The sequence below is a fragment of the Salmo salar genome, chromosome ssa10, assembly GCF_905237065.1.
Source record: "Salmo salar chromosome ssa10, Ssal_v3.1, whole genome shotgun sequence".
In the NCBI taxonomy this organism is placed as follows: Eukaryota; Metazoa; Chordata; class Actinopteri; order Salmoniformes; family Salmonidae; genus Salmo; species Salmo salar.
The window spans coordinates 52455699-52474843 of NC_059451.1; the positions used below are offsets into that span (position 1 = coordinate 52455699).

A 19145-nucleotide genomic window follows, 5' to 3' on the forward strand; every position below is an offset into this window, starting at 1 on the left:
TATTTCATGAGCTGGCTCGTTCTCCAGAAATCTAGAAATGGCTAAATGACAGGTGCAAAGTAGTCTTTGGTCTGCCTCGTGGAGTACCACCAGAGGGCACCAAAGACCATATTGCATGGCTGTAGCTTGGTTCATTCTCTTCTGTCTAGGAAAGTTGCTTCATAAACTATTTAAAGACAAACTACTCACAAAATGTATGTGACGGACATGATCACGATTCAACCATTTAAATGGACACTCATATTCATTATATTTCCAACAGGGCTACCCTTTGTGTTCACTGTGTGCGCCACTTGGCATTTCCCCTTTGCGCAGTTAAACTCCTCCTTGCCCCCGTTCTTTCAGGTCCTCTCCTTTCTCTCGTCCGTCCTAGGACTCCAGCGCACTGAGCCCAGTCCCTCTCATCCCCCGCAGTCACTCCCAGCAGATGCACTTACACACAGAGGACCATAAAACACTTGCTTTTCACTTACCAAGCAGGAAAAGGCGATTTGCTGATGAAATAGAAAGATGCATTTCATCTAGGATTAAATGAAAATATAATCTCAAATTTAGAGTGATAGGCATTTTTTTTTAAGCAGGTTTTTTCTTCTGGGCCTTAGCCTACATGATGTGTAAAAGGGCTTTCCTGTGCGTAATATGGTGCGTGTTTTTTGCGTTGTGTTCAGCTGCCCCAAAGGAGTGTGCGGGCACGGCCATACCTGCGGACACTAATCCTGGGATTAAACCCGAACACAAAGAGGACCTTGGAGATCAGAATGACACGCTACAGGAAGAGATGGACACGCATCATAACATTCTGACCCAGGTAGGTCCATGGTGACATCACCTAGCCTGTCATCAACTGGAAGAGTAGTTCATGTCAACAGATCTGTTATTTGCATTAGTCAATATTGATTCAGTATTTTAATATATGGTGGTGCTGAACGCATGCCTATAGTGAACACATGCCAATACTGAAAACATGCCTATAGTGGAAACATGCCTATACTGAAAACATGCCTATACTGAAAACATGCCAATACTGAAAACATGCCTATACTGAAAACATGCCTATACTGAAAACATGCCAATACTGAAAACATGCCTATAGTGAAAACATGCCTATAGTGAAAACATGCCTATACTGAAAACATGCCAATACTGAAAACATGCCTATAGTGAAAACATGCCTATACTGAAAACATGCCAATACTGAAAACATGCCTATAGTGAAAACATGCCTATACTGAAAACATGCCTGTAGTGAAAACATGCCTATAGTGAAAACATGCCAATACTGAAAACATGCCTGTAGTGAAAACATGCCTATAGTGAAAACATGCCAATACTGAAAACATGCCTATACTGAAAACATGCCTATAGTGAAAACATGCCAATACTGAAAACATGCCTATACTGAAAACATGCCTATAGTGAAAACATGCCAATACTGAAAACATGCCTGTAGTGAAAACATGCCTATACTGAAAACATGCCAATACTGAAAACATGCCTATACTGAAAACATGCCTATACTGAAAACATGCCTATACTGAAAGCATGCCAAAATGGAAAGCATGCCTTCACTAAAAACAGGGCACTATTGAAAGCATTCCTACACTGAAAAGTCCTATACTGAAAGCATGCCTATACTGAACATATGGTCAAAATGCATTTGTATCAAGTAAAATGTGTTCTGATTATACGTGGTGGAAAATGCGTCCGTCCTCTTCTCTTTGTAGCTGCTGGGTGATTATGACAAAGTGAAAGCCCTCTCGGAAGGCTCTGACTGTCGCTGTAAATGTGTTGTCAGACCCCTGAGCAGGAGCGCCTGCAGGCGGATAGAAGAAGGCAGCGACACGGCGCAGGACTACTACACGGTGGAGACGATCACCTCGGGGCCAGAGTGCAAGTGCGCCTGCATCGCTCCTCCGTCGGCGGTCAACCCCTGCGAGGGGGACTTCAGGTTGAAGCAGCTACGGGAAGCTGGGAAGGATAACATCAAGGTGATAGCCTGGATCTACTCCATCATATTTCAAATGATGACTGTCTGTGTCCTTCTCAACAGTGTCAAGTTGACGAGGGGCTATCAGTGTCACTGCAGCTTCTATCTTCTGACACCTTTTAGGATTCATTTGAGGATTTGGATGTTCAATTTCAAATTTTATACACATGGATGGAGTTTTATAGCATGTCTGTGCTGAGAGAGTAATCCCTATGGATGGGCTATGGAGTTTTATGGCATGTCTGTGCTGAGAGAGTAATCCCTATGGATGGGCTATGGAGTTTTATGGCATGTCTGTGCTGAGAGAGTAATCCCTATGGATGGGCTATGGAGTTTTATGGCATGTCTGTGCTGAGAGAGTAATCCCTATGAATGGGCTATGGAGTTTTATGGCATGTCTGTGCTGAGAGAGTAATCCTTATGGATGGGCTGTGGGAAATAGTTTGATTATGGCATGTCTGTGCTGAGAGAGTAATCCCTATGGATGGGCTGTGGGAAATAGTTTGATTATGGCATGTCTGTGCTGAGAGAGTAATCCCTATGGATGGGCTGTGGGAAATAGTTTGATAATGGCATGTCTGTGCTGAGAGAGTAATCCCTATGGATGGGCTGTGGGAAATAGTTTGATAATGGCATGTCTGTGCTGTGCTCAGAATGAGAGCAACCCGTCTGATGGAAATGACTTAATCCGTTCTAGCTCTCCATGATTACTGAATTGTTGGAGGGATCCTTCTATGGCCTGGATCTCCTGAAGCTCCACTCCGTCACCACTAAGCTCCTGGACCGTGTGGAAAACATTGAAAAGGTAAGTCCTCCATCACCGAGGAAGACAGCCTTATCTCACCTGTAAAGTGTAGGCTATATACATCATGGGCTGACGGGCACATACAGTACTTGGACAAAGGGAGTGAAATGAATCTGAGATGTGGTGAGCACAGCAGTACGCCCACACACTGAATGAAAACAGAACTCCATATGAAACAGTAAGTAGACTGGGTGTATACTGTATGTTGTAGATTAGGACAACCAGACGGGCCAGCTGAATGGAAGGAAACCAATCACTTAGAATAGAACGGGTCTCCCAGGAGCCATTACTCTGCTTTATTAGTGGTTCTGATGCATGCCACAGGCGACTGGCCTTTATGGACCTTGAGGTTGTGTCCAACACACTCCATTTAAATGATGGAAATTAGAAATGAATTATGCCTGAAGCATAACTTTTCTTAATGGAGACTCATATCTCCCTCACTAGCTTTAAGCACCAGCTGTCAGAGCAGCTCACAGATCACTGCACATAGCCCATCTGTAAACAGCACACCCATCTACCTCATCCCCATACTGTATTTATTTATCTTGCTCCTTTGCACCCCAGTATCTCAACTTGTACATTCATCTTCTGCACATCTAACATTCCACTGTTAATTGCTATGTTGTAATTACTTTGCCACCATGGCCTATTTATTGCCTTACCTCTCTTATCCTACCTCATTTGCACACGCTGTATATAGATTTTTCTACTGTATGTTTTGTTTATTCCATGTGTAACTCTGTTGTATGTGTCGAATTGCTATGCTTTATCTTGGTCAGGTCGCAGTTGCAAATGAGAACTTGTTCTCAACTAGCCTACCTGGTTAAATAAAGGTGAAATAAAAAATAAATAAAATATAAATTGTGAGTTAAACATTTTATGTCTTGAAAAACACCCTTCTTTGGTCAAGGTACCCTTTCTCAGAGAACATGCTCACTTATTGAGTGCCTGATATTTATTAAATGTAGCTGCTTGTGAATGAGATACAGTCTATTTTAAAGTACCGACAAACATTGTCATCATTATTTTACCATAAGAAAACATCCTATATGTGTCCAACTAGAACCAAGCAGTCTCTCAGAACCACAGCCAGGATGAGGCTGGTCCAGGCCAAGAGAAGAGACCCTCTATCCAGCCACAGCAGGTGAAGGAGACACCACCCCCCTCGCTCCCCCTGAGGCAGGAGAAGAAGAGGCTGAGTGATGTGGCTACAGCCTATCAGAATAAAGAGGTGGGTAGGATCTGGGGGTCATCAGGTTTGGTAGCACTGCAGCACCAATGCTCTCGAGTGGCTTTACAAAAAAACTTTAAAAAAACACATTGGGATCCCATTGTATCAACATCGATTACTTTCTTCATGCCAGCAGCATACCACCCTGCATCCCACCGCTGGCTTGCCTCTGAAGCTAAGCAGGGTCGGTCCCTGAATGTGAGACCAAATGCTGCTGGAAGTGGTGTTGGAGGGCCAATAGGAGAAACTCTTTCCTCTGGTCTAAAAAAAGATCCCAATTCCCCAGGGCAGTGATCGGGGTCAATGTAAATAGTCCAGGTGGCTATTTGATTAATTGTTCAGCAGTCTTATGGTTTGAGGGTAGAAGCTGTTAAGGAGTCTTTTGGACCTAGACTTGGCGCTCCGGTACCACTTGCCGTGTGGTAGCAGAGAGAACAGTTATGACTTGGGTGACTAGAGTCTGTGACCATTTCTATGGCCTCCCTCTGACACCGCCTGGTATTGAGGTCCTGGATGGCAGGAAGCTTGGCCCCAGTGATGTACTGGGCAGTACGCACTACCCTCTGTAGTGACTTACGGTCGGATGCAGAGCAGTTGTCATGCCAGGCGGTGTTGTAACCGGTCAGAATGCTCTCGCTGGTGCAGCTGTAGAACCTTTTTGAGGATCTGGGGACCCATGCCAAGTCTTCTGAGGAGGAAAAGGTGCTGTCGTGCCCTCTTCACGACTCTCTTGGTGTGTTTGGAACATGATAGTTTGTTGGTGATGTGGACACCAAGGAACTTGAAACTCTCAACCCGCTCCACTACAGCCCCGTCGATGTTAATGGGGGTGTGTTCGGCCCTTTTCCTGTAGTCCACGATCAGCTCCGATGTCTTGCTCATGTTGAGGGAGAGGTTGTTGTCCTGGGACCACATGGCCAGGTCTCTGTCCTCCTCCCTATAGGCTGTCTCATCATTGTCAGTGATCAGGCCTACCACTGTTGTGTCATCAGCAACCTTAATGATGGCATTGGAGTCGTGCTTGGCCACGCAGTCATGGGTGAACAGGAGGGGACTGAGCACGCACCCCTGAGGGGCCCCTGTGTTAAGGATCAGCGTGGCAGATGTGTTGTTGCCTACCCTTACCACTTTGGGGCAGTCCATCAGGAAGTCCAGGATCCAATTGCAGAGAGAGGTGTTTAATCCCAGGGTCCTTAGCTAAGTGATGAGCTTTGTGGGCACTATGGTGTTGAATGCTGAGCTGTAGTCAATGAACAGCATTCTCACATAGGTTCCTTTTGTCCAGGTGGGAAAGGGCAGTGTGGAGTGCGATTGATATTGCGTCATCTGTGGATCTTTTGGGGCGGTATGCGAATTGGAGTGGGTCTAGGGTTTCCGGGATGATGTTGATGTGAGCCATGGCTACCGACGTGAGTGCGACGGGTCGGTAGTCATTTAGGCAGGTTACCTTTGCTTTCTTGGGTACAGGGACTATGGTGGTCTGCTTGAAACATGTAGCTATTACAGACTGTCAGGGAGAGGTTGAAAATGTCAGTGAAGACACTTGCCAGTTGGTCTGCTCACGCTCTGAGTACACGTCCTGGTAATCCGTCTGGCCTTGTGAATGTTGACCTGTTTGAAGGTCTTGCTCACATCAGCTATGGAGAGCTTGTTCACACAGTCGTCCGGAACAGCTGGTGCTCTCATGCATGCTTCAGTGTTGCTTGCCTCGAAGCGAGCATAAAAGGCATTTCGCTCGTCTGGTAGGCTCGCGTTAGTGGGAAGCTCACGGCTGGGTTTCCCTTTGTAGTCCGTAATAGTTTGCAAGCCCTGCCATATCCGATGAGCATCAGAGCCGGTGTAGTAGGATTCAATCTTATTCCTGTATTGACGTTTTGCCTGTTTGATGGTTCATCTGAGGGCATAGCGGGATTTATTATAATCGTACGGATTAGTGTCCCGCTCCTTGAAATGTTTACTCTTTGAAGAGGTAGGGTTTAAGTGCATTTGGAAGATGGGCACGGTCCTAGCTGTAGGGGTAAGCTGGTTCCACGATTGGGGTGCCAGGACAGAGAAGAGCTTGGACTGGGCTGAGCAGGAGCTGCCCTCCCGTAGGGGTGCGAGGGCCAAGAGACCAGAGGTGGCAGAACATGGTGTAGGTTTTGAGCATAGCCTGAGGGCAGGGAGGGGCAGTTCCTCTTGCTGCTCCGTAGGCAAGCACCATAGTGGATGCAAGTTCCGACTGGAAGCCAGTAGAGAGTGCGGAGGAGTGGGATGGGAGAACTTGGGAAGGTTGAAAATAGGCAGGCTGCAGCATTCTGGATAAGTTGCAAGGGTTTGATGGCACAAGCGGGGAGCCCAGCCAACAGCGAGTTGCAGTAGTCAAGACGGGAGATAAGTCCCTGGATTAGGACCTGTGCCGAGAATGACAGGGTCTAGTCCAGGGTCACGCCAAGGTTATTTGCACTCTGGGAGGGTGACACTGTTGAGTTATCAATCGTCTGAGCGGGCAGGCCTTCCCCGGGAGGAAGAGCAGCTCTGTCTTGTCAAGGTTGAGCTTGAGGTGGGCCGACATCCAAGCTGAGATATCTGCCAGGCACGCAGAGATGCATGTCGCCACCTGGGTGTCAGAAGAGGGAAAGGATAGAAATTGTTGAGTGTCACCCACATAGCAATACTAGGAGAAACCATGTGAGGATATGATGGAGACGAGTGACTTGGTGTATAGAGAGAAAAAGAGAGGGCCAAGAACCGAGCCCTGGGGGACACCAGTAGTGAGTGCATGTAGTGCAGACACATATCCTCTCTACGTCACCTGGTAGGAGCGGCCTGCCAGGTAGGTTGCAATCTAAGAGTGTGCAGAGTTTGAGATGCCCAGCTCTGAGAGGGTGGAGAGGAGGATCTGATGGTTCAAAGAGTCAAAGGCAGCGGATAGATCTAGTAGGATGAGAACAGAGGAGAGAGAGTCAGCTTTGGCTGTGTTGAGCCTCCGTGACACAGAAGAGCAGTCTTGGTTGAGTGACCCATCTTGTAGCCTGATTGGTTCAGGTCTGGAAGATTGTTCTGAGAGAGATAACGAGAGAGTTGATCAGAGACAGAACACTCAAGGGTTTTGGAAAGAAAAGAAGGGATACAGGTCTATAGTTTTTGACATCAGATGAGTCGAGTGTTAGTTTCTTAAGGAGGGAAGCGACTCGGGACATTTCGAAGTAAGAGGGGGCGCAGCCAGTGGTCAGGGATGAGTTGATGAGGGAAGTGAGGAATGGGAGAAGGTCTCCAGAGATGGTCTGGATAAGGGAGGAAGGGATGGGGGTCGAGTGGGCAGGTTGTTGGGTGGCCAGATCTCACTAGTCGCAGGATTTAATCTGGCGAGAGGGGAGAAAGAGGTCTAGGCGTAAGGTAGTTCTGTGTGAGTGAGACCAGTGGACTCAATAGGCTGAGTGAATGAAAAGCGGATGTCGTCAACCTTCTTTTCAAAGTGGTTGACAAAGTCGCCCGCAGAGAGGGAGGAGGAAGGGGGTGGAGGAGGGAGGAGAAGGTGTTAAAGAGTTTCCTAGAGTTAGAGGCAGAAGTTTCAAATGTAAAGTGATAGAAAGTGGCTTTAGCAGCAGATGAGAAGGTAGAGAGAAGGGAGTGATGATAGGTCCTCCAAAAGTTTTGTTTTCCTCAATTTTTGCTCAACTGCCCGCAGCCCTGTTCTGAGCTCGCAATGAGTAACTCAGCCACGGAGCAGGAGGGGAGGGCCGAGCCAGCCAGGAGGGTAAGGGGACAGTGCGAATCATAGGATGCGGAAAGGGAGGAGAGTAGGTTTGAAGAGGCGTAATCAGGAGGGAGAAGGATTTATCAGAAGGGAGAGAGAGGAGAGATGGGTAGGGGCTGCGTGGGTAGGAGGAGAGATGGGTAGGGGCTGCGTGGGTAGGAGGAGAGATGGGTAGGGGCTGCGTGGGTAGGAGGAGAGATGGGTAGGGGCTGCGTGGGTAGGAGGAGAGATGGGTAGGGGCTGCGTGGGTAGGAGGAGAGATGGGTAGGGGCTGCGTGGGTAGGAGGAGAGATGGGTAAGGGCTGTGTGGGTAGGAGGAGAGATGGGTAGGGGCTGCGTGGGTAGGAGGAGAGATGGGTAGGGGCTGCGTGGGTAGGAGGAGAGATGGGTAGGGGCTGCGTGGGTAGGAGGAGAACAGAGACCTGGAGGGTGGCCGCAGTGAGATTAGTAGGAGAACAGAGACTTGGAGGGGGATTGCAGTGAGATTAGTAGGAGAACAGCCTCTAGTAAAGATGAGGTCAAGCAAATTGCCTGCTTTGTGAGAGGGAGGGGACTGGGAAAGGGTGAGGTCAAAAGAGGCGAGGAAGGGAAAGAGAGAGTTTGAAATAAATTAATAGAAGACAGACGTCGAGAGGTTGAAGTTGCCAAGTACGAATAGGGGTGAGTCATCGTCAGGAAATGAGCTCATTCAAGGTGTCAAGCTCATTGAGGAACTCTTCAAAGGCACCTGGTGGGCGATAGAAGACAACAATGTAATGCTTGAGTTGACAAGTGACAGCATGGAATTCAAATGAGGAGCTGGACAGGTGAGAAAAAATTACATCTCCAGTTAGGAGAAATGAGTAGCCCTGTGCCGCAGCCGTGACGACCAGATGCTTTCAGACAATGAGAGGAAACGTAGTCAGATGGAGAGATCAGCTGAAGTAGCAGTGTTCTCTGAGGTTGATCCATGTCTCCGTCAGGGACAAAAGGTCAAAGGACTGAAGGGCAGAATAGGCTGAGAGGAACTCTTGACCGCAGATTGGCAGTTCCAAACGCTGCCAGAAACCAGGAATTCCACATGGGTTGTGCGCTCAGGGTACACACAATTATAAGAGTTGCAGCGTCTGTAAAGCCTACAGGAAGAGGAGTGAACAGGTATAGAAAACACACAAAATAACTAGGTAAGATACTCAAGTGCGAGACTGGAGCCTTCCTCTAGTTCCTTCCTCGAACAACCATCTTTGTTTCGGCGACGGTCTTACTTTTGCAGACGAGACCGCCACTTATAGCTCCCGCTGAAACACCAGGGGAGACTGAAGTACTAACACTAATTGCTAGTTGCCTAGCAGAGGTGAAGAGCACACCTCCTTGTACTAATTGCTGATTGCCTAGGAGAGGAGAAACCACTCCCCCTCCAATACAGGCACCGATTACCAAAATGACAATAGCCCCAAATTGTCCTGCCCCTTAATCCTGGTTGATGTGTCAACAATCATCTGCAAGTTATGAGCAGGCAGCACTTCACACACCAAGTAGGCTGCTGGGAAGACAGGCAGCACTTCACACACCAAGTAGGCTGCTGGGAAGACAGGCAGCACTTAATATAGATGGCCCTAGCTAGCAAAAAGACAGCAGTAGACAGCAGATAAAGACAACAATTATACTTATCACTCGTGGAGATATCTTGCTATAGAATGAAGCAGAGAGGAAGATGAAAACAGTCATGTGACCATTGCTTACAGAACACCAGTAATCATTGATTCCACATGGTGCTGATTGGTGCAGTCATGCTTTGGTGCAGTCATGCTTTGGCCAATGTATGACACTAACAGGCTGTATTAAAGGTCCAGTCAGTCAAAAATGTGATATTCCTGTATTTTATATCTATTTCCACACCGAGGTTGGAATCTTACAGTGAAATTGTGAAAATAATGATAATCCCCCCTCTCTGAAAAGACTGCCTGAAATGTCAGTCTGTTTTTAGTTAATAGACCAATAAGAATGCGAGTTCCAAACCTCTGCCAATAAGAGATTTTTTCTTCTTCAGTTTTCCCTTTCCCAGGTAAATTCTTTCTTGAGAAATTGCTCTGTTAAGAAGCTATTTCTGTTTATTGTTTACCATTTTAATTGAGTAAGGTACTTAATTGTTAACCAGCAATGATTTGATATGGAGAAATAAAAAAAAGTCTGCATTCAACCTTTAACACAATTTCCTGACAAAAACACATTTATAATTCAAAATATGACTTTTATTTTCATCAAACAGTTCCATCACCTCCTTAGTCCTCCTTACTGCCAGGAACACTCAGTTCTCCTTACTGCCAGGATCATTCAGTCCTCCTTACTGCCAGGAACACTCAGTCCTCGTTACTGCTAGGAACACTCAGTCCTCGTTACTGCTAGGAACACTCAGTCCTCCTTACTGCCAAGAACACTCAGTCCTCCTTACTGCCAGGAACACTCAGTTCTCCTTACTGCCAGGAACACTCAGTCCTCCTTACTGCCAGGAACACTCAGTTCTCCTTACTGCCAGGAACACTCAGTCCTCCTTACTGCCAGGAACACTCAGTCCTCCTCACTACCAGGAACACTCAGTCCTCCTTACTACCAGGAACACTCAGTCCTCCTCACTGCCAGGAACACTCAGTCCTCCTTATTACCAGGAACACTCAGTCCTCCTTACTGCTAGGAACACTCAGTCCTCCTTACTACCAGGAACACTCAGTCCTCCTTACTACCAGGAACACTCAGTCCTCCTTATTACCAGGAACACTCAGTCATCCTTACTACCAGGAACACTCAGTCCTCCTTATTACCAGGAACACTCAGTCATCCTTACTACCAGGAACACTCAGTCCTCCTTATTACCAGGAACACTCAGTCATCCTTACTACCAGGAACACTCAGTCCTCCTTATTACCAGGAACCCTCAGTCCTCCTTACTACCAGGAACACTCAGTCCTCCTTACTACCAGGAACACTCAGTCCTCCTTATTACCAGGAACACTCAGTCCTCCTTACTACCAGGAACACTCAGTCCTCCTTATTACCAGGAACACTCAGTCCTCCTTACTGCTAGGAACACTCAGTCCTCCTTACTACCGGGAACAGTCAGTGCTCCTTACTACCAGGAACACTCAGTCCTCCTTACTACCAGGAACACTCAGTCCTCCTTATTACCAGGAACACTCAGTCATCCTTACTACCAGGAACACTCAGTCCTCCTTATTACCAGGAACACTCAGTCATCCTTACTACCGGGAACACTCAGTCATCCTTACTACCAGGAACACTCAGTCATCCTTACTACCAGGAACACTCCGTCCTCCTTTAATATAGACTTTAATATAACGGCACGTCATACATTTCAGATAACAACCGCAGTCATTTGTGGCTTGGCAGGTCCAGTGGATTATTCATCCGGTATAGGAGTGGATGTGGATATTACAGAGGCATCCAGCCAGGCTAGTGGATGTGGATATTACAGAGGCATCCAGCCAGGCTAGTGGATGTGGATATTACAGAGGCATCCAGCCAGGCTAGTGGATGTGGATATTACAGAGGCATCCAGCCAGGCTAGTGGATGTGGATATTACAGAGGCATCCAGCCAGGCTAGTGGATGTGGATATTACAGAGGCATCCAGCCAGGCAAGTGGATGTGGATATTACAGAGGCATCCAGCCAGGCTAGTGGATGTGGATATTACAGAGGCATCCAGCCAGGCTAGTGGATGTGGATGTTACAGAGGCATCCAGGCAGGCTAGTGGATGTGGATATTACAGAGGCATCCAGGCAGGCTAGTGGATGTGGATATTACAGAGGCATCCAGCCAGGCTAGTGGATGTGGATATTACAGAGACATCCAGGCAGGCTAGTGGATGTGGATATTACAGAGGCATCCAGCCAGGCTAGTGGATGTGGATGTTACAGAGGCATCCAGCCAGGCTAGTGGATGTGGATATTATATTACAGAGGCATCCAGCCAGGCTAGTGGATGTGGATGTTACAGAGGCATCCAGCCAGGCTAGTGGATGTGGATATTACAGAGGCATCCAGCCAGGCTAGTGGATGTGGATATTACAGAGGCATCCAGCCAGGCTAGTGGATGTGGATATTACAGAGGCATCCAGCCAGGCAAGTGGATGTGGATATTACAGAGGCATCCAGCCAGGCTAGTGGATGTGGATATTACAGAGGCATTCAGCCAGGCTAGTGGATGTGGATATTACAGAGGCATCCAGCCAGGCAAGTGGATGTGGATATTACAGAGGCATCCAGCCAGGCTAGTGGATGTGGATATTACAGAGGCATCCAGCCAGGCTAGTGGATGTGGATATTACAGAGGCATCCAGCCAGGCTAGTGGATGTGGATATTACAGAGGCATCCAGCCAGGCTAGTGGATGTGGATATTACAGAGGCATCCAGGCAGGCTAACGCCATCCTCTTTATAGGGCACTACTTTTAATTAGAGTAGTGAGCCCTATTAGAGCCCTGTTAGAGCCCTGTTAAAGCCCTATTAAGAGCCATGTTAGAGCCCTGTTAGAGCCCTGTTAAAGCCCTATTAAGAGCCCTGTTAGAGCCCTTGTCAAAAGTATTTTAAAATGTTTATTTTACTAGGCAAGTAACATTCTTATTTTTAATGACGTCTAGGAACAGTGGGTTAACTGCCTTGTTCAGGGGCAGAACGACAGATGTTTACCTGGTCAGCTCGGAGATTCAATCTTGCAACCTTTCGGTTACTGGCCCAACGCTCTAACCACTAGGCTACCTGCCGCCCCAAAAGTAGTGCACTATATCGGGAATAGGGTGCCATTTGGTATGCACCCAGGGAAACGGTCCAGCGGGGACGGGCGGACCTGGACACTACGTTCAAATTATTCAATATATTGATATGTTGTCTCAAGAGTATGTTCAGTTCCTTTCAAATGTTTCTTGTTTTCACTTATCAAAACATACTCTGACAATAATGGCACAACTTGAGGGGAACGAGAATAAGAAAACAAATCCAGGACAGAACTCAATTTGTAATGTCTGTCAGGATACTTCTGCCAGGTATTGTGTAATCATTGTGCTTGTTTATCAGGATACTTCTGACCGTTTCTTTTTCAAACTGATAAGAATGGGTATGTTTCATCCTCTTGACAGGAGAGGCATGAGGAGAGATTTGATGGAGGCCATGATTCCTCCAGACCCTTAATTAAGACAGATGCTTCAGGACCAGGACCCAGCCCCACCCCCCAGGTGACTGCCCAGGTGATCCCAGAGGTGACCCCCCAGGATGGGGCCAGCCAAGCGAGCCAGGTGGTGTCCCAGGGGGTGTCCCAGGGGGTGTCCCAGGGGGTGAAGACTGGCCCCAAAGGGATGGTGATCAGAGGGATGACCTTCTACAAGTTTGACCAAATGGTGGCTGATGACGGGGAGCCAGGGGAGAATTGTGAGTTCTGACTTTGAGATCTCAGATCTTATTGAGCTCATCAGACGGACAACATATCTATCTCTGTCTTTTCCACAAACTGCTATTTAGAATGGCTGGTCCCTGGCTATGCTGAAACAGCAGCTGTAAACAGCTGATGTAAAGTCACAAGCAGTCAGGGTCATTTCCACAGAGCCTCAGCATCACAAGCAGCCAGGGTCATTTCCACAGAGCCTCAGCATCACAAGCAGCCAGGGTCATTTCCACAGAGCCTCAGCATCACAAGCAGCCAGGGTCATTTCCACAGAGCCTCAGCATCACAAGCAGCCAGGGTCATTTCCACAGAGCCTCAGCATCACAAGCAGCCAAGGTCATTTCCACAGAGCCTCAGCATCACAAGCAGCCAGGGTCATTTCCACAGAGCCTCAGCATCACAAGCAGCCAGGGTCATTTCCACAGAGCCTCAGCATCACAAGCAGCCAGGGTCATTTCCACAGAGCCTCAGCATCACAAGCAGCCAAGGTCATTTCCACAGAGCCTCAGCATCACAAGCAGCCAGGGTCATTTCCACAGAGCCTCAGCATCACAAGCAGCCAGGGTCATTTCCACAGAGCCTCAGCATCACAAGCAGCCAAGGTCATTTCCACAGAGCCTCAGCATCACAAACAGCCAGGGTCATTTCCACAGAGCCTCAGCATCACAAGCAGCCAGGGTCATTTCCACAGAGCCTCAGCATCACAAGCAGCCAGGGTCATTTCCACAGAGCCTCAGCATCACAAGCAGCCAGGGTCATTTCCACAGAGCCTCAGCATCACAAGCAGCCAAGGTCATTTCCACAGAGCCTCAGCATCACAAGCAGCCAGGGTCATTTCCACAGAGCCTCAGCATCACAAGCAGCCAGGGTCATTTCCACAGAGCCTCAGCATCACAAGCAGCCAGGGTCATTTCCACAGAGCCTCAGCATCACAAGCAGCCAAGGTCATTTCCACAGAGCCTCAGCATCACAAGCAGCCAGGGTCATTTCCACAGAGCCTCAGCATCACAAGCAGCCAGGGTCATTTGGCTCTTTTAATAGTGTTTGTATTTCTTTCAAGAGCTGGAATTACTCGTCTTGGTGTCACAGTCAGAAGTGCCCGCCTTACAGGCCGTCATCTCTTCTGTTTAACATTAAACTGACCATTTTGTCCTGATGTGTAAACTATTGTTTGTATTATTTTCTCTGACCAGTCTTTGAGTATGATTCGTTCAGTGGCGACGGCCCAGTCAACCTCCTCATCGAGGAGCAGCTTATCCAGCACAGAGCCCCTCAAAGAGCCAAAGAGAAGGCGGGACCAAGAGCTGCTCGGCCAAAGAGCAGAGACCAAGTAGGAGGAGCCAGGCAGACCAGCCAATCAACACATCCCATCCAAACGCAACCCGACACTGTAGCAACAGTGACTTCTAAGACGACTGCATTCCCCACAGGACATACAGCAGAGGACCTGACGGTCACCTCCACCAGGAACGCTGATATTAACTCAACCACCACAGGACATACAGCAGAGGACCAGACGGTCACCTCCACCAGGAACGCTGATATCAACTCAACCACCACAGGACATACAGCAGAGGACCAGACGGTCACCTCCACCAGGAACGCTGATATTAACTCAACCACCACAGGACATACAGCAGAGGACCTGACGGTCACCTCCACCAGGAACGCTGATATTAACTCAACCACCACAGGACATACAGCAGAGGACCAGACGGTCACCTCCACCAGGAACGCTGATATTAACTCAACCACCACAGGACATACAGCAGAGGACCTGACGGTCACCTCCACCAGGAACGCTGATATCAACTCAACCACCACAGGACATACAGCAGAGGACCAGACGGTCACCTCCACCAGGAACGCTGATATCAACTCAACCACCACAGGACATACAGCAGAGGACCTGACGGTCACCTCCACCAGGAACGCTGATATTAACTCAACCACCACAGGACATACAGCAGAGGACCTGACGGTCACCTCCACCAGGAACGCTGATATCAACTCAACCATGGCTGAGACCACTGGTCACACCACCACTAGAGGAACTGAGAGGCCCATCCCCATGATGGTCAAACCAGCCAGCATCACTCAGACCACAGAGGGACCAGTCACTACAACAACCGCTCCGGTATCCAAGGAGACCATGAGGCGGACGACAGTCAGACCGACTGACACACCTGTCATGGCCTTGGAAAGCACTGGTTTGGAATCACTAAGGGCCTTGGAAGTGAAAAACAAAAGACTATCAGAGACCATTGCAAGCACTAGTACAGTCGACAAGCTCAACACTCAGAGACTACCAATAACTACAGAGGCTTCGACCATCAACACAAAGACCACTACAGTTGAGACGACAACTGCTGCTTTGACAATAACTCCTAAAATGCCCACAACAACGGTCTTGCTAGCGACTACCGCATCGCCAACGGAAAGCTCTAGGTTGACTTTGTCTCCCACAACACAGAGGCAGACCACCCCCTCCTCCACTAGACCACCAGCCACCACCACCTCTACCACCACCACCACCACCTCTACTACCACCACCATCGGCCAGCCTCAACCTGCCAGACGCAGGTACAGCATCAGCTGGGAGGAGGAGGGAGGGACCCCTGAGGACCCAAAGGAACCAGGGCAACAAACATCCACCAGGAAGCTTGGTAGGTTCTTCTTATCGTTCCACATTAAAATACTACTAGGGTAGGTTAATGTCATTCATTAAGGGTTTATGATTATTTAGTTTAATCAGGTGCATCAGTATAGGGTTAGAACACAGGAGAGAGTTATGATTGGACTATCTGGGTAGCGGTCCCCCAGGAGAGGGTTGTAATTGGACTGTCTGGGTAGCGGTCCCCCAGGAGAGGGTTGTGATTGGACTGTCTGGGTAGCGGTCCCCCAGGAGAGGGTTGTGATTGGACTGTCTGGGTAGCGGTCCCCCAGGAGAGGGTTGTGATTGGACTGTCTGGGTAGCGGTCCCCCAGGAGAGGGTTGTGATTGGACTGTCTGGGTAGTGGTCCCCCAGGAGAGGGTTGTGATTGGACTGTCTGTGTAGCGGTCCCCCAGGAGAGAGTTATGATTGGACTGTCTGGGTAGCGGTCCCCCAGGAGAGGGTTGTGATTGGACTGTCTGGGTAGCGATCCCCCAGGAGAGAGTTATGATTGGACTATCTGGGTAGTGATCCCCCAGGAGAGGGTTGTGATTGGACTGTCTGGGTAGCGATCCCCCAGGAGAGAGTTATGATTGGACTGTCTGGGTAGCGATCCCCCAGGAGAGGGTTGTAATTGGACTATCTGGGTAGTGATCCCCCAGGAGAGGGTTGTGATTGGACTATCTGGGTAGCGATCCCCCAGGAGAGAGTTATGATTGGACTGTCTGGGTAGTGATCCCCCAGGAGAGGGTTGTGATTGGACTGTCTGGGTAGCGATCCCCCAGGAGAGAGTTATGATTGGACTGTCTGGGTAGCGATCCCCCAGGAGAGGGTTGTGATTGGACTATCTGGGTAGTGATCCCCCAGGAGAGGGTTGTGATTGGACTGTCTGGGTAGCGGTCCCCCAGGAGAGGGCTGTGATTGGACTGTCTGGGTAGTGATCCCCCAGGAGAGGGTTGTGATTGGACTGTCTGGGTAGTGATCCCCCAGGAGAGAGTTATGATTGGACTATCTGGGTAGTGATCCCCCAGGAGAGGGTTGTGATTGGACTGTCTGGGTAGTGATCCCCCAGGAGAGGGTTGTGATTGGACTGTCTGGGTAGCTGTTCCCCAGGAGAGGGTTGTGATTGGACTATCTGGGTAGTGATCCCCCAGGAGAGGGTTGTGATTGGACTGTCTGGGTAGCGATCCCCCAGGAGAGAGTTATGATTGGACTATCTGGGTAGTGATCCCCCAGGAGAGGGTTGTGATTGGACTGTCTGGGTAGCGATCCCCCAGGAGAGAGTTATGATTGGACTGTCTGGGTAGTGATCCCCCAGGAGAGGGTTGTGATTGGACTGTCTGGGTAGCGATCCCCCAGGAGAGAGTTATGATTGGACTGTCTGGGTAGTGATCCCCCAGGAGAGGGTTGTGATTGGACTATCTGGGTAGCTGTTCCCCAGGAGAGGGTTGTGATTGGACTGTCTGGGTAGCAGTCCCCCAGGAGAGAGTTATGATTGGACTATCTGGGTAGCAGTTTCCCAGGAGAGGGCTGTGATTGGACTGTCTGGGTAGCAGTCCCCCAGGAGAGAGTTATGATTGGACTATCTGGGTAGCGGTCCCCCAGGAGAGGGTTGTGATTGGGTACACTGCTCTAACTGACAATCTGTGTATCCACAGGAGAGTGTAAGGACACTCTGTCCACCATCTCTGAGCCAGTCCTCCATAACACCTACGGCCGGAATGAGGGGGCCTGGATGAAGGATCCTCTGGCCAACAACGACAAGATCTACGTCACTAACTACTACTACGGAAACAACCTGCTGGAGTTTCGCAACATGGAGACTTTCAAATTAGGTATTTAGCTATTTTTTTCACAATCCTTCATGTTCCTTGCCTCCTCAGAGAGGAACTTGTCATTAGATTTTTATAATGGTGTTATACTGAGGCCAGATTCAGATTCTTTCATTTTCAGATGATTGTGTCATTTATCTTGATTCTGTCTGTGGCCATACGTTATCTCTTTGTTTTCTTTCCCCACAAGGACGCTTCACCAACTCCTACAAGCTTTCCTACAACTGGATCGGAACGGGACATGTGGTCTATGACGGAGCCTTCTACTATAACCGCGCCTTCTCCCGTGACGTCATCAAGTTCGACCTGCGTCTGCGCTACGTGGCGGCCTGGACCACGCTGCACGACGCCGTGTTCCACGAGGTCTCCACACCATGGCAATGGCGAGGTCACTCCGACGTCGACTTCGCAGTGGACGAGAGCGGCCTGTGGGTCATCTACCCTGCACTGGACGATGAGGGCTTCCTACAGGAAGTGATCGTCCTGACGCGGCTGAACCCCTCTGACCTCAGCACCCAGAGGGAGACTACCTGGAGGACAGGCCTCAGGAGGAACCGCTATGGGAACTGCTTTATCGTGTGTGGCGTCCTGTACGCCGTCGACAGCTACAACGAGAAGGACGCCAACCTGTCGTACGCCTTCGACACGCACACCAACACCCAGATGGTTCCCAGAATGCCCTTCACCAACAACTACACCTACACCACACAGATCGACTACAACCCCAAGGAGGGAAAGTTGTACGCCTGGGACAACGGACACCAGGTCACGTACAACGTCGACTTTGCCTACGTTTACCCCTTGCAAGAGGTCGGGAAAGGTCACTTTGTTTTTGTATAAAATAATTACCAGAAGTGAAAAGAGCAAAGAGATTCTATGAGTTGAAGTGGATTGTAGACCAGTCCTCCTGGCCACTCATGTCAGCCTTTATAAAGCCTTTATAAAGCTTGCTGTTCTGTCACTGTGTTTGATTTGTTTTTATTGACCTGACAATTTGTTTAAACAGTAGAGAAGCTACAATATGCAAAACTTTTGCTGTAGTCTAAAGAACATATGTTGTATATACTGTAATATAAACCATTGTGAGAGAAATGAATGTACTGTAGAGGAATACAACATTGCACTCAAGACTTGGGCTATAGATGAAGACATTACTTCACCAAAACAGTTAGTTCCCAACCATGACAACAGCAGTGTGGGTTAAAATGTCACTAGATATTTTGTTTTATACTCATTTTTATACCTACAGTGCCTTCAGAAAGTATTCATACCCCTTGACTTATTCCACATGTTGTGTTACAGCCTGAATTCAAAATGGATTAAATATATTTGGTTTCTTACCCATCTACACAAAATACCTGATATTGACAAAATAAAAACATGTTTTTAGAAATGTTTGTAAATTTATTGAAAATGAAATACAGAAATATCTAATTTACATAAGTATTCACACTGTTGAGTCAG

The 19145-nt window shown here is 48.5% G+C and overlaps 1 protein-coding gene across 2 annotated transcripts; it reads left to right on the forward strand.

Annotated features, from left to right (window-relative positions):
• The first annotated feature begins 359 nt into the window (after window positions 1-359).
• olfml2ba (olfactomedin-like 2Ba) lies at window positions 360-18786 on the forward strand. Of its 2 annotated transcripts, none has more exons than XM_014123465.2 (8): window positions 360-808; window positions 1725-1988; window positions 2685-2792; window positions 3859-4026; window positions 12895-13183; window positions 14390-15862; window positions 17508-17684; window positions 17872-18786. In XM_014123465.2, exons 1-8 carry the CDS (start codon window positions 608-610, stop codon window positions 18519-18521), a joined length of 3330 nt encoding a protein of 1109 aa, XP_013978940.2. In that variant the 5' UTR covers window positions 360-607; the 3' UTR covers window positions 18522-18786. The 2 variants fall into 2 exon arrangements, with proteins under 2 accessions (XP_013978940.2, XP_045543890.1); XM_045687934.1 differs by having other exon boundaries at window positions 376-808; window positions 1796-1988.
• The last annotated feature ends 359 nt before the right edge of the window (window positions 18787-19145 follow it).

Excerpts from the sequence above, each read along its gene's own strand:
- olfml2ba (XM_014123465.2), top strand. The coding sequence starts at position 608 with ATGATGTGTAAAAGGGCTTTCCTGTGCGTAATATGGTGCGTGTTTTTT. Across the intron at positions 1,989-2,684 it reads CTGGGAAGGATAACATCAAG|CTCTCCATGATTACTGAATT; the intron begins GTGATAGCCTGG and ends AATCCGTTCTAG. Across the intron at positions 13,184-14,389 it reads CGGGGAGCCAGGGGAGAATT|TCTTTGAGTATGATTCGTTC; the intron begins GTGAGTTCTGAC and ends TTCTCTGACCAG.